General features: G+C 44.6%; 1 protein-coding gene across 7 annotated transcripts in view; it reads right to left on the bottom strand.

Annotated features, from left to right (window-relative positions):
* LOC147018638 (sperm motility kinase 2B-like) overlaps window positions 1-18,361 on the bottom strand; it is a 170,380-nt gene extending 152,019 nt beyond the window's left edge. For all 7 annotated transcript variants that reach the window (XM_085898523.1, XM_085898524.1, XM_085898525.1 and 4 more), the window contains exon 1: window positions 17,741-18,361. In XM_085898523.1, coding sequence (XP_085754649.1) covers window positions 17,741-17,866 — 126 coding nt within the window. In that variant the 5' untranslated portion in view covers window positions 17,867-18,361. The remainder of the gene's footprint in view (window positions 1-17,740) is intronic.
* Between the last annotated feature and the right edge of the window lie 1,297 nt (window positions 18,362-19,658).

Genomic DNA, 19,658 nt, shown 5'->3' with positions numbered 1-19,658 from the left:
GGAGGGGTTCAATTCAGAGGGAGTAGAGAATGTCCCATAACGGACACCCTTAACGGACTCCTCTTCCAACCATCAATGATGCACACAGGCTATTATTAACTTTAATGATGCTAAAAACATGATTATACAACAATGAGACATGGGATATAAAAGTTGCCTCAAAACCAAACTGTTTAAAGGTGTGGAATACATATTCATGACGAATAGAATCTAAAGTTTTCTCTTGGTCAAGTAAAAACAAGCCAGCATTCTGCTTTTGAAGAGCACAGACATCCCACAAGTCAATTAATTAAAAAAAATATTATCATGAATAGACCGGTTTGGAATTCAAAAAGATTGATCAAAATGAATTAAAAAGCAAAGAAAAGGCTTTATACGATTTACAAGGGCCTTGGAAAAGATTTTGTAATCTGCACAAAGCAGAGAAATAGGCCTCCAATTCTGCACGGTCTGGAGATCTCCGAAGGCACACGACTGCACGGCGACAACTTAGAGGTAACAAGTTATCTTGTAAACTAAACTTAAAAACATCTAAAAGTATTGGTCCAAGCAAATCCCAGAATGCTTGATAAAATTCAACAGGTAAACCATCAAAGCCAGGTGCTTTATGATCATGAAGGTCACGAAGAGCTATTAAAAGTTCATCTGCAGTAAAATCTTGTTCAAAAGAGTGTTGCTGTGATTCTTCCAATTGTGATAGATTTTGGGTAAAATCAGACATTGCTCGTTCATTACTTTTCTTAGTGGCAAAAACATTCTTGTAAAAATCTCGAATAAAACACTTCAACTGACCATTGTCTTCAATAATTTGTCCATCACTTGAACGTAAGCTTAACAGTGAACGATTAGACTTTGTAGTTTTTCAAAGTTAAAAAAGTCTTTACTGAAGTCGACAGGCCTTTCACTCAAAGTCTGGTTAGTACTCCGAGAGCATCTTCTTTAATTAAACAATTCAAGAGGGCTTGTTTCTCATAAAGCTGCTGGCATCGAACATCCTTATCAATATTAATCGTGCTATCTTGTAAAATGAGGATTTCTTTCTTTGAAATACTTATCCTAGTTTGCTTTACATTCGTGAAGTCATTCCTATATTGCTGACAGAAGACTGGGATTTGTGCTTTTATATAATCCCACCATTGACATAGATTTGCAAAATCGTTTTGTGATTCTAGAAATTGAAGCCAAAATTTATGAAAACATGATTTAAATAAAGGAATCATTTAAAAGAGAGGTGTTAAAATACCAATGAGAAGTATTCCTCTGAGGACGAGGAAAAGAAAGACACATTTAAATTAAAAAATGATCAGAAAAGCCAGAGGGAGTGATGTCAGTAAAACTTATCACGGTTTAAAAAAGAGACACCAATGTAAAATTTATCAAGCCTCGCAAGCGACATGTTATTTAACAAGCAACGACACCAAGTAAATTGTTGGACGTTCCCATGCTGTAGTCGCCAAACATCACCAAGATCATGTTGTTACAAAAGTGTGGACAAAGGCCGAGCACAAGCTGCATGAGGTTCAGGGCTGTTACGATCCCTGACTGGGTCTAAAGTACAATTAAAATCACCACCTAAACACAATAGGGCATCGGGGGTGAGATGATTAAGGAAAGTGAAGGATTCAGTGAAGAAAGCTGACCTGACTGTGATGTCACTTGGGGCAAAAACATTGACAATTAAAATCCGCTGGCGGTTATATATACCAGAGTTGGTGTCAAAGCCACCCAATGCTCGCCTGTTAATACATTTATCGTTTTTACACGACGAGTCTAATAATTCATATTTTGTATAAAGCATTGCAGTGAAGTATAATTATAAAGCAATATATGTATTTGTATATTGTAATCAGTAAAAACAGCGCAAGTGAGCACAATATACGCCCGAACAAGAAGGTATATACAGAATTGTGCTACAACATGGAAAACAGCATCCTGGTTGCCATGGCAACCACTTTAAATGACGAACGTATGTCGCTACACACCGTCTCCAGTCTGTACCTATGTACCAAATATGAAACGTGAAAGTTGAAAACTTTGGGAGTTAGAGTGCGGACAGGAACGGTGTTGGTGTTGGACAGGAACGGTAAGCCTAGTGTTGGCGCAGTGGTAAGGGCAGTGGCTTGGGACCCAAGAGGTCCTGAGTTCAAGCCCCGTTGGGACACTGAATTAATATATGTATGTATATATATATATATATATATATATATATATATATATATATAAATATATATATAAATATATTTATATAGAGTATATATGTATATATATATATATATATATATATATATATATATATATGTATGTATATATATATATATATATATATATATATATATATATAACCAAGTCGAAAACACCAGGGGGGTTGACCCAGCCTGCCATCCTTCCGAGGTCGGTGAAATGAGCACCAGTTGTACTGGGCCCGGTGTATGCCCCGGTTAGAATAGGTGTACCATATCCCTGTGTGTCGTAAGAGGCGACCAGGGTTGCGTCAGGAAGGGCATCCGGCGTAAAAACCTATGCCAAATCATTATGCGGACAACAAAACGAATTTCCATACCGGATCGGTCGAGGCCCGGGTTACCAACGACCGCCATCGGTACCGGTGGTCAGCAGGGTACCAGTGGAAATTGTGCTACTGCTGGGCGAAGGAGGAGAAGGAGACGGGGAAGGCGAGTCCGGAGGCAGTGGGAGAGGGGGAAGGGTAGAAGTGTGGAGGTGAGAGTTGGAACTCTGAATGTTGGGACGATGACTGGCAAAGGGCGAGAGTTGGCTGATATGATGGAGAGAAGAAAGGTGGACATACTGTGTGTACAAGAGACCAAGTGGATGGGGAGTAAGGCGAGGAGCATTGGAGGTGGTTTCAAACTGTTCTACCATGGTGTGGATGGGAGGAGAAATGGTGTCGGGATAATCCTGAAGGAAGATCATGTCAAGAGGGTATTGGAGGTGAGGAGGGTGTCTGACCGAGTGATGAGTGTGAAGTTGGAAATTGAAGGGGTGATGATGAATGTCATCAGTGCATATGCCCCACATATGGGGTGTGAGATGGAATATAAAGAAGATTTCTGGAGTGAGTTAGATGAAGTGGTGGAGAGTGTATCCAAGGATGAAAGAGTGGTGATTGGAGCAGATTTCAATGGACATGTTTGGGAAGGGAATAAAGAGGATGAGGAGGTGATGGGGAGGTACGGTCTCAACAAGAGAAATGTGGAAGGGCAAATGGTGGTAGAGTTTGCAAAAAGAATGGAAATGGCAGTGGTAAACACGTATTTCAAGAAGAAGGAGGAACACAGGGTGACATACAAGAGTGGAGGAAAGTGCACACAGGTGGATTACATCTTAAGTAGGAGATGCAACCTGAAAGAGATTAGTGACTGTAAGGTTGTGGCAGGGGAGAGTGTAGCTCGACAGCATCGATTGGTGGTCTGTAGGATGACTTTGGAGGTGAGGTTGAGGAAGAGAGTGAGGGCTGAACCAAGGACCAGATGGTGGAAGCTGAAGGAGAAAGAAGGTTGCGTGAAATTTAGGGAGGAGGTGAGACAGGCGTTGGATGGTGGTAAAGATGGGTGGGATGATTGGGCAACGACAGCAGAAGTTGTGAGGGAGAGAGCAAGGAAGGTACTTGGTGTGACATCTGGACAGAGGAAGGAAGATAAGGAGACTTGGTGGTGGAATGAGGAAGTACAGGAAAGTATAAGGAAGAAGGGGTTGGCGAAAAAGAAGTGGGATAGTCAGAGAGATGAAGAAAGTCGGCAGGAGTACAAGGAGTGGCGTCGAAAAGCAAAAAGAGAGGTGGCAAAGGCCAAGGAAAAGGCATATGACGAGCTGTATGAGAAGTTGGATACAAAAGAAGGGGAAAAGGATTTATACCGATTGGCAAGACAGAGGGACTGAGCTGGGAAGGATGTGCTGCAGGTTAGGGTGATAAAGGACGCAAATGGGAATGTGCTGACGAGCGAGGAGAGTGTGTTGAGAAGGTGGATGGAGTACTTTGAGGAGCTGATGAATGAAGAAAATGAGAGAGAGAGAAGGTTGGAAGAGGTGTAGATAGTGAATCTGGAAGTGGGGTGGATCAGTAAGGATGAAGTGAGGACTGCTATGAAGAAGATGAAAAGTGGAAAGGTGGTTGGCCCAGATGGTATACCAGTGGAGGCATGGAAGTGCTTAGGAGAGATGGCAGTGGGGTTGTTAACCAGATTGTTTAATAAAGTCTTGGAAAGTGAGAGGATGCCGGAGGAGTGGAGATTAAGTGTACTGGTTCCGATTTTCAAGAATAAGGGTGATGTGCAGAGCTGTGGAAATTACAGAGGGATAAAGTTGTTAAGCCACACCATGAAGTTGTGGGAAAGAGTAGTGGAAGCTCGGTTGAGAGGAGAGGTGACGATCTGTGAGCAGCAATATGGGTTTATGCCAGGAAAGAGCACCACTGATGCGATGTTTGCTTTGAGAATGTTGATGGAGAAGTATAGGGAAGGCCAGAAAGAGTTACATTGTGTGTTTGTGGATTTAGAGAAAGCTTACGATAGGGTGCCAAGAGAGGAGTTGTGGTATTGTATGAGGAAGTCGGGAGTGGTGGAGAAGTATGTGAGGATCGTGCAGGATATGTATGAGGACTGTGTGACAGCAGTGAGGTGTGCGGTAGGAATGACGGACCGGTTTAAGGTAAAAGTGGGATTGCACCAAGGATCGACTCTGAGCCCTTTCCTGTTTGCAATGGTGATGGACAGGTTGACGGACGAGATCAGACTGGAGTCTCCATGGACTATGATGTTCGCGGATGACATCTTGATCTGTAGGGAGAGTAGGGAGCAGGCTGAATCGAGCCTTGAGAGGTGGAGGTACGCACTGGAGAGAAGGGGAATGTTAGTCAGTAGGAGTAAGATGGAGTACATGTGCGTAAATGAGAGGGAGGGTGGTGGTATGGTGCAGTTGCAAGGAGTTGAGGTGGGGAAGGTGGCTTGGTTTCAATACTTGGGATCAACTGTCCAAAGTAACGGAGAGTGTGGGAGAGAAGTGAAAAAGAGAGTGCAGGCAGGATGGAGTGGGTGGAGAAGAGTTGCAGGAGTGATTTGTGACAGAAGGGTAGCTGCAAGAGTAAAGGGGAAAGTATACAAGACGGTAGTGAGACCAGCTATGTTGTATGGTTTGGAGGCGGTGGCGCTAACAAAAAGACAGGAAGCAGAGCTGGAGGTGGCACAGTTAAAGATGCTGCGATTCTCGTTGGGAGTGACGAGGATGGATAGGATAAGAAATGAGTATATTAGAGGGACAGCGCAGGTAGGACGGTTTGGAGACAAAGTGAGAGAGGCGAGATTGAGATGGTTTGGACATGTGCACAGGAGGGAAACGGAGTATATCGGGAGAAGGATGTTGAAGATGGAGCCGCCAGGCAGGAGGAGAAGAGGAAGGCCAAAGAAGAGGTTCATGGATGCGGTGAGGGCGGACATGCGGGTGGTTGGAGTGTCAATGGAAGATGTGGAGGATAGAGCGAAATGGAGACGGTTGGTCCGCTGTGGCGACCCCTAACGGGAGCAAGCCGAAAGAGGAAGAGAGAAGAGTGCGGACAGGAACGGATGGAAAACAGCATCCCGGTTGCCATGGCAACCACTTTAGATGAAGAACATATGTCGCGACACACCGTCTCCACAATCTGTACCTATGTACCAAATATGAAATGTGAAAGTTGAAAACTTTGGGAGTTAGAGTGGGGACAGGAACGGACGGAAACAGCATCCTGGTTGCCATGGCAACCACTTTAGATGACGAACGTATGTTGCGACACACCGTCTCCACAGTCTGTACCTATCTACCATATATGAAACGTGAAAGTTGAAAACTTTGGGAGTTAGATTGCGGACAGGAACGGAGGAACAGACAGACGGATGGACGACAGGTATCACATAATACGCCCCGATATATATATATCGGGCATATAAAAAATAGTGTGGTAGATATAAAAACATTAGAAAGGAAACTAGAGGGGGAGCACTCCGCCGCCAATACTGCTGGATCACTCAAGTGAACCTTATATCTTATTCATTAAATGCGAGCCGAAACCCCGTCACAGACGGATTCCATTCATTCAACCACCCTCACCAGCTCACCCACACTCGAGGGACATGGACTGGACAGGGCGTGCTTGTCCCCGCCTACTCATCCCCCGACCCTGCCCCATTCCCCCCGCCTTCAACTTGCTTGCCCCCGCCCAAAAATTTAATTACCCCGGCCCCGCCTCTTCACTCCCCGCCCCACTTGCCCCCGCCCCCCTGTCCACCCCCTCACACTCAACCCTGCCTAATTAACCCAGCCCCCGCCCCATCCCCTCCCCGTCTCCCGCTTTCAATTTGCTTACCCCCGCCCAAAAATTTGCTTACCTTGCCCCCCGCCTCTTCACTCCCTGTCCCCGTCTCAACGAAAAGTGTTTATTCTGCTTCAGATTTGAAAGTTGACTATTGCCACGATGTGCGATGCACTCTTACAGGTACGAAGTTTCTTTCCGTCCAGGTCACAGGACCGAGCAAAACGTGACGCGACCGCGAGGAGCACAAAATTGGTCCTTCAGTATTAATATATAGAAGATACAATGTTTATTGTTACATTTTTTTGTGTCAAATTCACATTCTGAGGTAGTCAGCATGTGCAGAAGATGGTTTTACATTGCAGACGTTATTTTCGAGGAGTGGAATTACACCTCTCAGCGGTGATGGTCTGCCGTCGACAGACGTAATGACGTCAGCGAATGACCGATGATGTCATGACGTCTTGACGCCTCTCAGCGGTGAGGTCACACGTCACCATGTCAACGAATGTAAAACAAAAAGTGTTTATTCTGCTTCAGAGTTGAAAGTTGACTATTGCCACTATATGCGATGCATTCTTACAGGTACGAAGTTTCTTTCAGTCCAGGTCACAGTACCAAGAAAAACGTGACGCGACCGCTAGGAGCAGCACAAAATTGGTCCTTCAGTATTAATATATAGATGATGTCAACATTGCTAAAAAAGAGTTATAGTTCTTTTCTCCAACATTTTTTTTTGGGGGGGAGGGGGGTTGGAAATCACTTAAAACACGTAGAAATGCAAAAAAAAAAAAAAAATTCTGTAACAATTTTTTTGGGGTGGGGGACCAAGTCCAAAATCTAATGGCATGATCCTTGGACCATACCTAACCCCCCCCACCAAGTTTCGTCGAAATTCTAATCACTAAAAACGAAGAAATGCAAAAAAAAAAAAAAAAAAAAGAAGTCGAAATTTTGTTGAAAAAAAAGTTGCAAAATTTATTTTTCTCTCCAACAATCTTTTTGGGGGGGGGTTGGAAATCATTTAAAACATGTAGAAATGAAAAAAAAAATTTCTGCAACAATTTTTTTTTTGGGGGGGGGACCAAGTCCAAAATCTAATGGCATGATTCTTGGACCATACCTAACCCCCCCCCACCAAGTTTCGTCAAAATCCTAATCACTCAAAAACATGTAGAAATGCAAAAAAAGAAATTGAAATTTTGTTGAAAAAAAAGTTGCAAAAATTTTTTTTTTCTCTCAATTTTTTTTGCGGGGGGGGGGGAGGTTGGAAATCACTTAAAACATGTAGAAATGCAAAAAAAAAATTTTTCTCCAACAATTTTTTGGGGGGGTTGGAAATAACTTAAAACATGCAGAAATGCAAAAAAAAAAAAAAATGTAAATTTTTTTTGGGGGGGGGGACCAAGTCCAAAATCTAATGGCATGATCCTTGGACCATACCTAACCCCGCCCCCCACCAAGTTTTGTCGAAATCTGTCGAGGAGTTTTTCCGTAATACTGTTCACAAACAAACAAACAAACAAACAAACAGAAAGGGGTGAAAACAGTAACCTCTGATCTTCGATGACAGAGGTTAAAAATAACTTGCATCAAAAAATTTAACATTTTCACGCTCACGCTGGGGGTATCGCGATAGCTCTCTGTTTTTCGAACAGGCGAGCTAAAAATCAATTACAGCTAAATATCCAGGAACAATTTATTGAAAAACAAGAGAGGAGATGGGAAGACGTGCAAATATATAAAGAGCAATACCTTAACTCACGGAGGCTGTGTTACTAAAGAACCAAGTGCCTTTTAACTTCAGCCTCCAGTCTGCTATAAAATTTCTTGTAAATAAGATTGTAAAATATCATATGTAAATATGACATTTACATATCATAAAATGATATGTAAATGTTTCTTGTAAAATGAGAACATCTACCTTTACATTATTAATTAGCTGCATCGTTTGGACTTTACTTAAAGGATTACATCCTCCGTTTATACTTAAACTTGCTATAATCATAATCAAGAAGTTCTTCTGCATTCAAGTGCTTTCTTGTTTTAAGAATATGTTTTTTTAGTCTCTTTCAAGAAGCGCTGGAAATGGTAGCAAATTCCGGGTTCTCAACAATTATTTGTGCCTTCTGGACAAAGGCACGCAAGTTGGGGAAAAATAATCTCGATCTACTTGCTTCTTACAAGTAGTTTTTTGTAAAAAATCCAAGATATCGGAAATATAAATTAAAGTATCATCGAGACGACAATCTCGGGGGAGCTTCTCGCCAAAAGCACTCAACGTCAGAGAGGAGCAACCGTCTGAATCATAGTCCTCGTTTTCCTCAGGGCCTTCACTCATTTTCTCAATCTCCATGGTTAATTCAGGAGGAGGGACCAAAGATGTAAGAGGAACAATTTCAGCAGTTACATCCTTGGGTGTGTCATAAACGATAGTGATGACAATGTTGCTATCTTGAACAGGAGCACGACAAGGCTGAGATGACTCCGATTATGGAGGGAGTCAGTCCAGTCTGGGGGGGACTAGTGGTAATAGTTGGAGGTTGCAAACCAGGGAGGGGAGTCGGGTGGAAGGAGGAGGAGGAGGAGAGAGGGGAGGAGGAGGATGAGGAGGATGAGGAGGAGGAGGAGGAGGAGGGAGGGGAGGAGGAGGATGAAGGGGAGGAGCGGTGAAGAAAGAAGAAGAAGAAGCAGGAGAGGCAAGGGGAAGGGGAGGGAGAGAAGAGCAAAGGGGGAAAGGAGGAGGAGGAAGGGAAGAAAGAGGTGGAGGGGGGAGGGTAGCATTAGCGTCGTTACATAACATTTTAGAGGTACCAGGTGATTCAGAAGAGGAACCAACTGGTGAAACTGAAGCACATGGGGCCTGTGTTGTGGGGCAAGTCCCCGCAACCATTTGTGCGAAGGAGCGAGGAGCCGCTGAAGCAGCGAGGATTTTTGATCCGGGCTCAGCGGTGCTTTGAGAAGGGGAAAGAGATCTTTTTGTGCTTTTATTTAGAGTAGTAGGAGCAGGTGCTTCATGGGAACCTTCTGCTTCTGTAATGGGAGCATTATCGAGGACGGGGAGTTGTTGGGATGTGGAGTCTTCATTACTAGTTTTATTCGGCATGTCTTTGGGGCACAATCGTTTAACATGGCCGAATTCACCACAACTATAACACACAAGGGTTTCTGTGTTTGCATATCCCAGATATGTATGTCCTTCCATTTTAAAGGGAAGAATTGCCTGGACCCTTGAAACACCTGGTGGTAAAATCATATAAACAATCCGATGAAACGACATGATGTGTTTAATATTAACATTCTGACTACGAAACGGAATCATTGATAATGGGGATACAACCGTACCATATCATTTTAACTGGTATACAGTCTGATCACATTTAACAAAAGGTGCGAAATTTGAAATCACAACTTTTTTTTGTGGGAGTATCCAAATGGGAAGAAGGAACATAAATATCGGGATCAAAGAAAAGACCGCACTCGATGACTTGAACAACCATCGGCACTTGAGAAACGAAAAAAAAACAATCTTTTTGTCATACGGGAAACCTCCTTAACATTCTCAATCCTGATGATCTCACCTACACCAACAATTAACTTCTCCATGTCGATCTCTGACGGAGGAATACAAACAAAGCCATGTTTCCTGGTTTGTGCTTCAAAGGAAGCGTACGGCGAACTTTCACCCGCAATGATTCTTCAATGGCCGGATGTATAAAAATAAATCGGCGAACACAGTTCGAACTTCGACGGGGCGTGAGAAAAAAAATTATAATTTAAATGAAAGGAAAAGGTATAATGAATACAAAATAAGTAAATAAGTAAATAAGTAAATAAATAAATAAATAAATAAATGCGATAAACTAATAATGCACAACAGGAGATCGGCACGGCACCTCCCAAAGTACAAAGAACGTACCGAATACTCTTCTCTCCCTCCCTCTAACTCGGGAAATGGGGGTACAAGAGGAGGGTGGGGAAAGAAAAAAAAGCTGTGCAGCTGGGTAAGGCAGACAAGAGAGCACAAGGGAACAACACAGAGTTAACACAAGCACCAACACGCCGCCATGACACTTACACACAGAGCGACTGGCCACCAGGGAGAGAGAGAGAGACGGAGAGAGAGAGACGGAGAGAGAGAGAGACGGAGAGAGACGGAGAGAGACGGAGAGAGACGGAGAGAGACGGAGAGAGACGGAGAGAGACGGAGAGAGAGAGAGAAAGAGAGAGAGAGAGAGAGAGAGAGAGAGAGAGAGAGAGAGAGAGAGAGGGAGAGAGAGAGAGAGAGAGAGAGAGAGAGAGAGAGACACAGACACAGACACAGACACAGACACAGACACAGACACAGACACAGACACAGACACAGACACAGACACAGACACAGACACAGACACAGACACAGACACAGACACAGACACAGACACAGACACAGACACAGACACAGACAGAGACAGAGACAGAGACAGAGACAGAGACAGAGACAGAGACAGAGACAGAGACAGAGACAGAGACAGAGACAGAGAGAGAGAGAGAGAGAGAGAGAGAGAGAGACTTTTTTGACTTTTATGTCCTTTTTTTGACAAAAGTATGAAATAAATTTTACAAACCATTTGCAAAACGAAGAAAACAAATGTAAAGGAAACATTTTCAGGAAACAGAACATGAAAAGCAATTCATGAGTACATCAAAAGGTAAAAACAAGTGCTTCATTTCGTTGCACAACAAAGAACATTTTTCACACACCATTTATCAATAAAATCCTGCTCTTTCCCGTACCGGCTACAGTGTCGGTACTCCAGTTGGATTCGAGAAGAAATTAAAGTTCTACAAGTCAAAATTATATTACAAGCAGAAAGATCACCACTTTCCACCTTTTTTTTCTCGTTTTATAAATTGACATTTTCCCCTCAGCGATCAAAAAATTAACCAATGCAGTTTCAGGTTTACATACAGAGGACATCGCGTAACCATAAATAAATTTCACAAAAGAAAAAGCAAAACCCAGTTTCAAAAATGTATCATGTAAAAAATTAAACAAGGGAACAAGTCTTGTGCACCCAACATATGCATGATACAGCATTTCACGATTCTCACAGAGAGGGCACACTTCCAAAATTTCATTGGAAAGTTTGTGCAACAAAACATGACAAGGAAGAATCCAATGCACTAATCTCCATTGCAAGTCGCCTGAATGTTTTGAAATTGGAGCCGTGTATAGACTTTGCCATGCAGGTAAGTGAAGAAAGGGTTGAAAGGGTTAACAGGTGGTCTTTCCATTGAACACCAAAAGGGCCTTTCACAAAATCAGCAAAAATAAAATGAACACAAAGGTCATGTAAAGTCTCTTTCTCAATCGAGTTAAAAGGTACAGATTTGCCATTATAATTCAAAAGCAACACAGGGAAAGCATATCGGTTTAAACAAGCTACCAGATTCAATGAGGTTCTTAAAATCTACTCCCACATTTTTTAATGCTCTTAAAATTGCAAGAAAAACCTGACCAAGAATACTAATTGACTTAAAGCCAGAAAGGCCAGAAATTTCGCAAATGGACTTCCACCCTTCTCTTTGAAAGGCCAACAAATTATGGACTGAAAGGATGTCTGACCCTACAAAGTGCTGGGCAAAGGTCCAAGAAGAAGGAATGGTTGCAAGGAGGGGGTTGTAAAAAATTGGTTCATTCAGAAACATTGAGGTGGTAAAGGAACTGGTCTCAAGACAGTAACAAAGCTTGCCAGGCATTGATGACACTCTGCAAGTACAGAGGAAGCGATGACACATCAATCTTAGGGAGGTCGAGCAAAAAAAACTCACAACCATATCCCAACCGACCTGCTTGCTTCAGCAAACACAGCGTTAAACTCTCCCAATACAAGGCATGTGGCTGTAAAGAAGCTTCTTCACAAAAAGAAGACAGAAAGTCATGAGCCTGCTAGTGATGTCAACAAGCCCCTGGCTCCCCTCATTACGAGGAAGGCTGAGGACACCAGGTCGGAGCCAGTGTTTACCACCCCAAACAAAATCAATCAATTGTTTCTGGATATTTTTGATGAGCCACTCTGGTGGCTGTAGCACCATAAACCTGTGCCACAGAGTGGAAGTGATCAAATTGTTTGCCACCAATACTCTACCATGGTAAGACAGTTTACAAAGCAGCCCTCTCCATTTTTTGGAGTTTGGAAAACACTTTCGTGGTTAAACCATCCCAGTTTTTTTGGATATATCGTGAATAACCGAGATGTACGCCCAAATGGTGCACTCCATCATTCCTCCAAGACAAATTTCCAGGGAGTGACGGGAAAGAAAAACTTGATGATAGTCCAAAAAAAAGGCAAAACTCTTCAACCAGTTCACCTCGGCTGAACAAGAAACACTAAAGTTTTGAAGAGCTTTAAGTTGCTCATGTGCATCATCTTGGGACTGGATTACAGCACAGACTTCATCTGCGTATGCAATAACTTTTATGGGAGATTAATTTAGGGAAGCAGAAAACCGTGACAGTTTCTCCCGCAACCAAACTAAAAGGGGCTCAATGGCAAGTACATAAAGAAGACCAGACAAGGGACAACCCTACCTTATACCCCTTTATACAGAAAAGGGAGAAATCAAACCATTGTTTACTGTAACCAAACTATATATTGTTGCGGGCCGGGGACCGGTGGCGAGAACGACCGCGAGGTGAGGGGAGTTACGTCGTCTCCCACCAGACTCACAGAATTGTAGGCCGTCGCTCACAGATAACTCCGTGAGGCGGCAGGTCGCTTAACCGACCGTGGACGCCAATACCTCCACCGCGTAGCGTAGGTTCTTTTTGTTGAGAACCAATTTACCTAATTAACCACGCGGTGTCGTCTACCGGGGAACCACGCCCTCGGCACATCTTGCCCGAACCGGGTCACTCGACCAACTGCGGTGGAGTTCCAACTACTGACTACCAACTCCGGTTCGGGTGCAGTCGAGTGGAACTGCCAAAGCCGTGCCGGCTATAATGAGCATATTAACGGGAAGGAAGACCCGGCGAAAACTCAGATCCGTACCATGCTGGACCAATGAAAGAAAGGACGGAATTGAACTGGGAACATTTTTACAATTGTTTTATTTACAGCAGGAAGGACACAGAGCAAGCTTATCGCGGATATACAGGAAATTTACAATGATCGAAAACACGAATGCAGTTGTACTTAGCAGACGACCCCCCCCCCCACACACACACACACACACACACACACACACACACACACACACACACACACACACACACACACACACACACACACACACACACACACACACACACACACACACAAAACTTAGGTGAATTCCAAGCAACCCCGCAGCCAGGGAGAGAGACAAGCTGTGGTCGCGGCTCGGCTGGGTACCTGCACGTTGGAGGGAGGGGTGCTCCGTGGTGCGGCACCTGCCAATGGTCATGCAGCTCGGCCCGCAGTCACACGCGTGGGGCTCGTGTCCACGGAGGAACCCGAGCGGAGTCCCAGGGCGGGGATCAGGGTCGCGGACACGACCCAGCAAGAGACCCGGTCGAGGTCGGGTGTCCACGGTCGTTATCGGAATCAACCAGACGGATCGCTCCACCATCGAAGAACGGCCATACACCACCACCCACAGACTCGTGAAAAAGCTCTCAGTCTGTCAATCCTCCTCGTACACCGAACTCAAGACTCCAGCAAAATCCCAACAAACGCCTCAGCGAATGCAGAACTGAACTGAGCCTTTTGACTGAACTCCAACGAACGCGCATCTCAGAGCGTCCCTTCGTATTGCATCGACCCCCCTCAGCAGGGAGGGACCTTGGTCAAAACTGATGTCACTGTCTGCCCTGATTGGAAAGGGCCTCCATGGGTCCACCCCTTCTGGGCAGGCTTTCTGGGCTATGCCGGGAGCCCGCCCTCTCCACGCGTGACTGCAATCGTCAAAAAGGTACCTCACAAAGATTTCGCCTTGGAAAGCGAGAAAAAGGTACTGTGGTTCAAATATGAGGGTAAATAAAGATTTATTACCCTAACTAAAAAAACATCGCAACACACCCCTTCAAATTCCCACGCCACACAAGGAGGGGTTCTGTCTACACATATACTTAACAGCATAACTAACTTCGGGGCACCTGTATGTTTGAATGCATACGGTTCCTGGAACCGTAACAATGTATTGTGATACAATAACTGAATGTACGATATAAAAGTAGTACCAAATCCAAATCCCTTCAAAACTGCAAATAGATATTTATGATCTATGCTTGCGAAGGCATGCTCTTGATCTATAAAAAATAAACCTGTGCTTTTATGCAAAATGTCGCACACGTCAGCAATATTACGAACAGCACCGATGTTATCATATATTGATCGTCGAGGCACACAACAAGTTTGATCAGTGTGAACTATACAGTTAACAACTGATCTTAAACGAGAGGCAAGAACCTTGGAAAATATTTTATAATCAGTAGATAATATAGAAACTGGACACCAATTGCGGAGTAGTTGGGTGTCTCCTATCTTCGGCAGCAAGGAGACAACCGCTCGTCTATAACTCTTAGGGAAAGCTTCCCAACTTTCTCCAACTTTCTCCAAGCTCCCACTGAAGACTTTCTTGGAACATTTCCAGAAGCTCAGGACCAATAATATCCCAAAATGTTTCATATAATTCACGAGGAATGCCGTCCAGTCCTGGAGCTTTCCCAGATGCCATACCAGAAAGCGCAAGCCTCAATTCTTCCAGAGTAATAGGATTCTCCATCAAGACCCGTTGTGACTCAGACAACTTTGTCACAGGATCAATAAAGGTATTTGCAACATTCAAATCAACTTTCTTAGCACATAAAAGAGAGGAAAAGAAGTCATTTACCAACTTCCTAATCATTTTAGAATCACTTACAATGCCACCATCAGGTGATTGCAAAGACAGCATTTACTGTTGAGTTTTAGTTTTATTCTTCAAGGAGAAGAAGTACTTCGAAGGAGAGTTAAGCAGATTAAAGTTTTTAATTTTCAGCTGCACTAAAGCCCCTTTTGCACATTCCTCTACAAGGTGACAAAGCAACTCTTTCTGACTCATAAAGTCTTTGTGCTCTCTTGTGATACCAATCAATGTAGTAGGTTTGGATTGTAGTTCTAGAATCTCCTTTTCAAGTTGGGAGATCTTAAAAGAATTGTCCTTTCAATAATACACATTGTATTGTTGGCAAAAAACTTTGATGCGGGTTTTTGCAATGTCCAACCATTGCCTCTTACTCTGGAAAGTATTTTATTCTGGCCAGAAGAGAACACCAGAAGGCTCTAAATGAATTACAAAAATGCACCTCTTCTAAAAAAACAAAATTTAGGGCCCAATAGGCACTCTTACGTGGAGTACAAGGAAAAGTCAATTTTAAAGATACCAGATGATGATCTGAAAAAACCAGAGGGTGAAAACGCCGTTGACAAAATGAAATTCCGGAAAGCATTGTTAACATACAATTTATCGAAACGTGCAAAGGATACCATGTTATTAGAGGCTTGACACCATGAAAATTGCTTGACCTGAGAGTGCTGCAACCTCCATGCATCAATCAGGTGATATTTTATGAGAACAGCCGCCAAATGTTTTTGACTCTCCGGGTGAGGTTCAACACCGTTACGGTCGAGAGATGGCTCTCAGGTGCAATCAAAATCACCGGCTCGGCAGACAAGACCACCAAAATCAAGTAAAGCTAAACATTTATCGAGCAAGGAAAAATAATCCTTTCTTCCTCAAGGATCGCTTGGGACATACGCATTCAGAAATGTGACCTTACAACCTCCATACGGAAAAACCACAAAAGCCAAATGACCTTTTATAACTTCGTGAAATGCTCTTTGGTCAGATGGGATTTTTGAACGAAGCCAGAAAGCGACTCTTACTCGATAACGCTTTTCACCTTTCCGGGTGTCGGAGATACTGGCCTCGGCTTCATGAAGACCAATTCTTCAGGTAAAGGATCGGTCTCCATTTTTGAGGGGGGGGGGTCCTCAAGGGGTTCTGGTGTACTCGGCACACCTACTGTTTGAACATCCTGATTGAGTTCACCATGCACTGATGCACCATCCACAGACGATTCATCTCTACTTGTTGTCTCAGCCAATGAAGCCTGTTGATGCTTCATAGCTTCCTCCTCAACACAAGGACAGGATTCAACACTGGAAGGTTCCGGTTGACTTTCACTCCGACCGCGTGAAAACCTTTTCACAGCGACTGCTTCAGCGGTTGAAACGGGCTCGATTGTACTTGAACCTTGGTGCCGTCGTTTCCCACGTGCAACCACACAAGGCTCACTCATATCCTCGATTAGATTTTCGGGACTTTCGCCTGGCTCTGAGGGAGTTTCATTGCCTGGTTCTGAGGGAGTTTCATTGCCTGGTTCTGAGGGAGTTTCATTGCCTGGCTCTGAGGGAGTTTCATTGCCTGGCTCTGAGGAGTTTCATTAGCTGGCTCTGAGGGAGTTTCATTGCCTGGTTCTGAGGGAGTTTCATTGCCTGGCTCTGAGGGAGTTTCATTGCCTGGTTCTGAGGAAGTTTCATTGCCTGGTTCTGAGGAAGTTTCATTGCCTGGTTCTGAGGGAGTTTCATTGCCTGGTTCTGAGGAAGTTTCATTGCCTGGTTCTGAGGGAGTTTCATTGCCTGGCTCTGAGGAAGTTTCATTACCTCGTTCTGAGGGAGTTTCATTGCCTGGTTCTGAGGGAGTTTCATTGCCTGGTTCTGAGCGAGTTTCATTGCGTGGTTCTGAGGGAGTTTCATTACCTCGTTCTGAGGGAGTTTCATTATCTCGTTCTGAGGGAGTTTCATTGCCTGGTTCTGAGCGAGTTTCATTACCTCGTTCTGAGGGAGTTTCATTACCTCGTTCTGAGGGAGTTTCATTGCCTGGTTCTGAGGGAGTTTCATTGCCTGGTTCTGAGGGAGTTTCATTGCGTGGTTCTGAGGGAGTTTCATTACCTCGTTCTGAGGGAGTTTCATTGCCTGGTTCTGAGGGAGTTTCATTGCGTGGTTCTGAGGGAGTTTCATTACCTCGTTCTGAGGGAGTTTCATTGCCTGGTTCTGAGGGAGTTTCATTGCCTGGTTCTGAGGAAGTTTCATTGCCTGGTTCACAGGTTCGTGTTGATTACTCGATTCTCTCGATGGCTGTTCGGCCACACGACGAGTACAATCGTTTTAACACGTCTGTACTGACCACAATTAAAACATGCCGAGGTTTGTATAGTTATTATGTTTAATTTTCACCACAACTTCCAAATGTCGAATGTTCGGCTTTAAAATAAATAATTGACGCCGAAAAGACAGGACGTGTTTTTCTTCCTTATTGTGAACACGAACAGGAACGAAGGTTATTTTAGACACAATATTACCACACTGTTCCATCTCAGTCATTATCTGCTTTACTCGGGAGGAAAGGAGGAACATTTGAGATGATTACCTTCACCGATGGTGCGTCGAACGGGGAAACAAACATGAAGATATCCGGCTTTATCGTTCGACCGGTCTCGACGAGCTGCGTCACCATTTCCTCTTTCGAGATGAAAACGACGACTCGATGGTTCATTGTCGATGCAGCGATTACATTGTGAAAACCGATGGATTCTCCGATACACACAATGATTTTCTCCACAGAGATTTCGGGCGGCGATTTGCACGACAAGGCGTTTTTGGGGTCAACAGTTCAAATCCCGGAACACTGTCGACGGTCGCCATTATCACGGGCGGGAAAATACAACACTCGATACCTCAGAACAAATAAACACCGTGGAAACGGGTGGGTTCTCTCTCTCTCTCGTTCTCTCGTTCTCTCGTTCTCTCGTTCTCTCGTTCTCTCGTTCTCTCGGTCTCTCTTTCTGTCTCTCTCTCTCTCTCTGTCTCTCTTTCTGTCTCTCTTTTTGTCTCTCTTTTTGTCTCTGTGTCTGTCTCGGAACTAGTTCAGAGGAAAGTGAAGAGATAGCAAGGGGAAAAATAGGAAAAGGGGAGATAAAGGGAGAAAGCAACACCGCCACATGCAGCGCACCACGAGAACCACCGAGCAACAAAACCCTCCTGATTACACACGTGCAGGAACAGCTTGGGGGAGGGGACAGAGAGGGGGGAGAGGGAGGGGGACAGAGAGGGGGGAGAGGGAGGGGGGACAAAGAGGGGAGAGGCGGAGAGAGGAGAGAGAGAGAGAGAGGGGAGAGAGAGGGGAGAGGGGGAGAGAGAGGGGAGAGGGGAGAGAGAGGGGAGGGGAGAGAGGGAGGGGAGAGAGAGGAGGAGAGAGAGAGGAGGCGAGAGAAGGGGAGAGAGAGGGAGAGGGGGCAGAGAGAGGGAGAGGGGGAAAGAGAGGAGGAGAGAGAGAGGAGGAGAGAGTGGGGAGAGAGAGAGAGGTGGAGAGAAGGGGAGAGAGAGGTGGGAGAGAGAGTTGGAGAGAGGGAGAGAGAGGAGGAGAGAGAGAGAGAGGAGGAGAGAGAGAGAGAGGGGGAAAGAGAGGGGAGAGGCGGAGAGAGGAGGAAGAGAGAGGGGAGAGAGAGGGAGAGAGAGAGGAGGAGAGAGAGAGGGGGGAGAGAGAGGGGAAGAGAGAGAGAGGGGAGAGAGGGGGAGAGGGGAGAGAAAGAGGGAGAGGGGAGAGGCGGAGAGAGGGGAGAGAGAGGGGAGAGGGGAGAGGCGGAGAGAAGGGGGAGAGAGAGAGGGGAGAGAGAGGGGGAGAGAGAGAGGTGGGAGAGAGAGAGAGGGGGGAGAGAGGGGAGAGAGAGAGGGGGGAGAGAGAGGGGGAGAGGAGGGAGAAGGCAGAGATATTTTCTGTGAGTGATCTTCTCTGGATTTAATTCCTGATCGACCACAAAATGTCACTTTGTAAACAGGATATTACATTGATGAGTACACAGTCCTGCAGAGGGATGTTAAGCTGGATATCCCGTCTGAAAAGATTTGCTTGTACGTATTTAAAATTGCAAGGTACTTTCCACAAAAAGTGACCCATAATTATTTGCCGGTACATCGGCCAAACTCCTGCTTTAAGCTTTCGCAAGCCGCAATGGATTGGTGACATGTTCAGGGTTGGCTCTTGCCCAAGTGACATCATTGGAAACAGTCTGGTCATGGATTGTGATGATAATGATGATGAGTGCAGATGTAATCACACTATATATAATTAAAGAATAATCGATTTGCTTGTTTATTCGTTTGTTTGATTTCTATACACTCCTAGACCAGAGTGAGTTGAAAACTGATGGTTGTACTCTGTGTCCCATTCGGTTTGAGCCTTGAGGTGGTTAAAAAAAATCCATTGTCCTGTGGTTGAGGATGGAGGAAAGACACCAATTCTCTTTATGGAATATATGTCTGGCATAGCACCACCCCTGGTGGGAACG

Source organism: Eptatretus burgeri, chromosome 10, assembly GCF_056783735.1.
Source record: "Eptatretus burgeri isolate ZD-2024b chromosome 10, Ebu_testis_v1, whole genome shotgun sequence".
Taxonomy (NCBI): Eukaryota; Metazoa; Chordata; class Myxini; order Myxiniformes; family Myxinidae; genus Eptatretus; species Eptatretus burgeri.
This window is presented reverse-complemented; position numbering and strand designations above follow the sequence as displayed.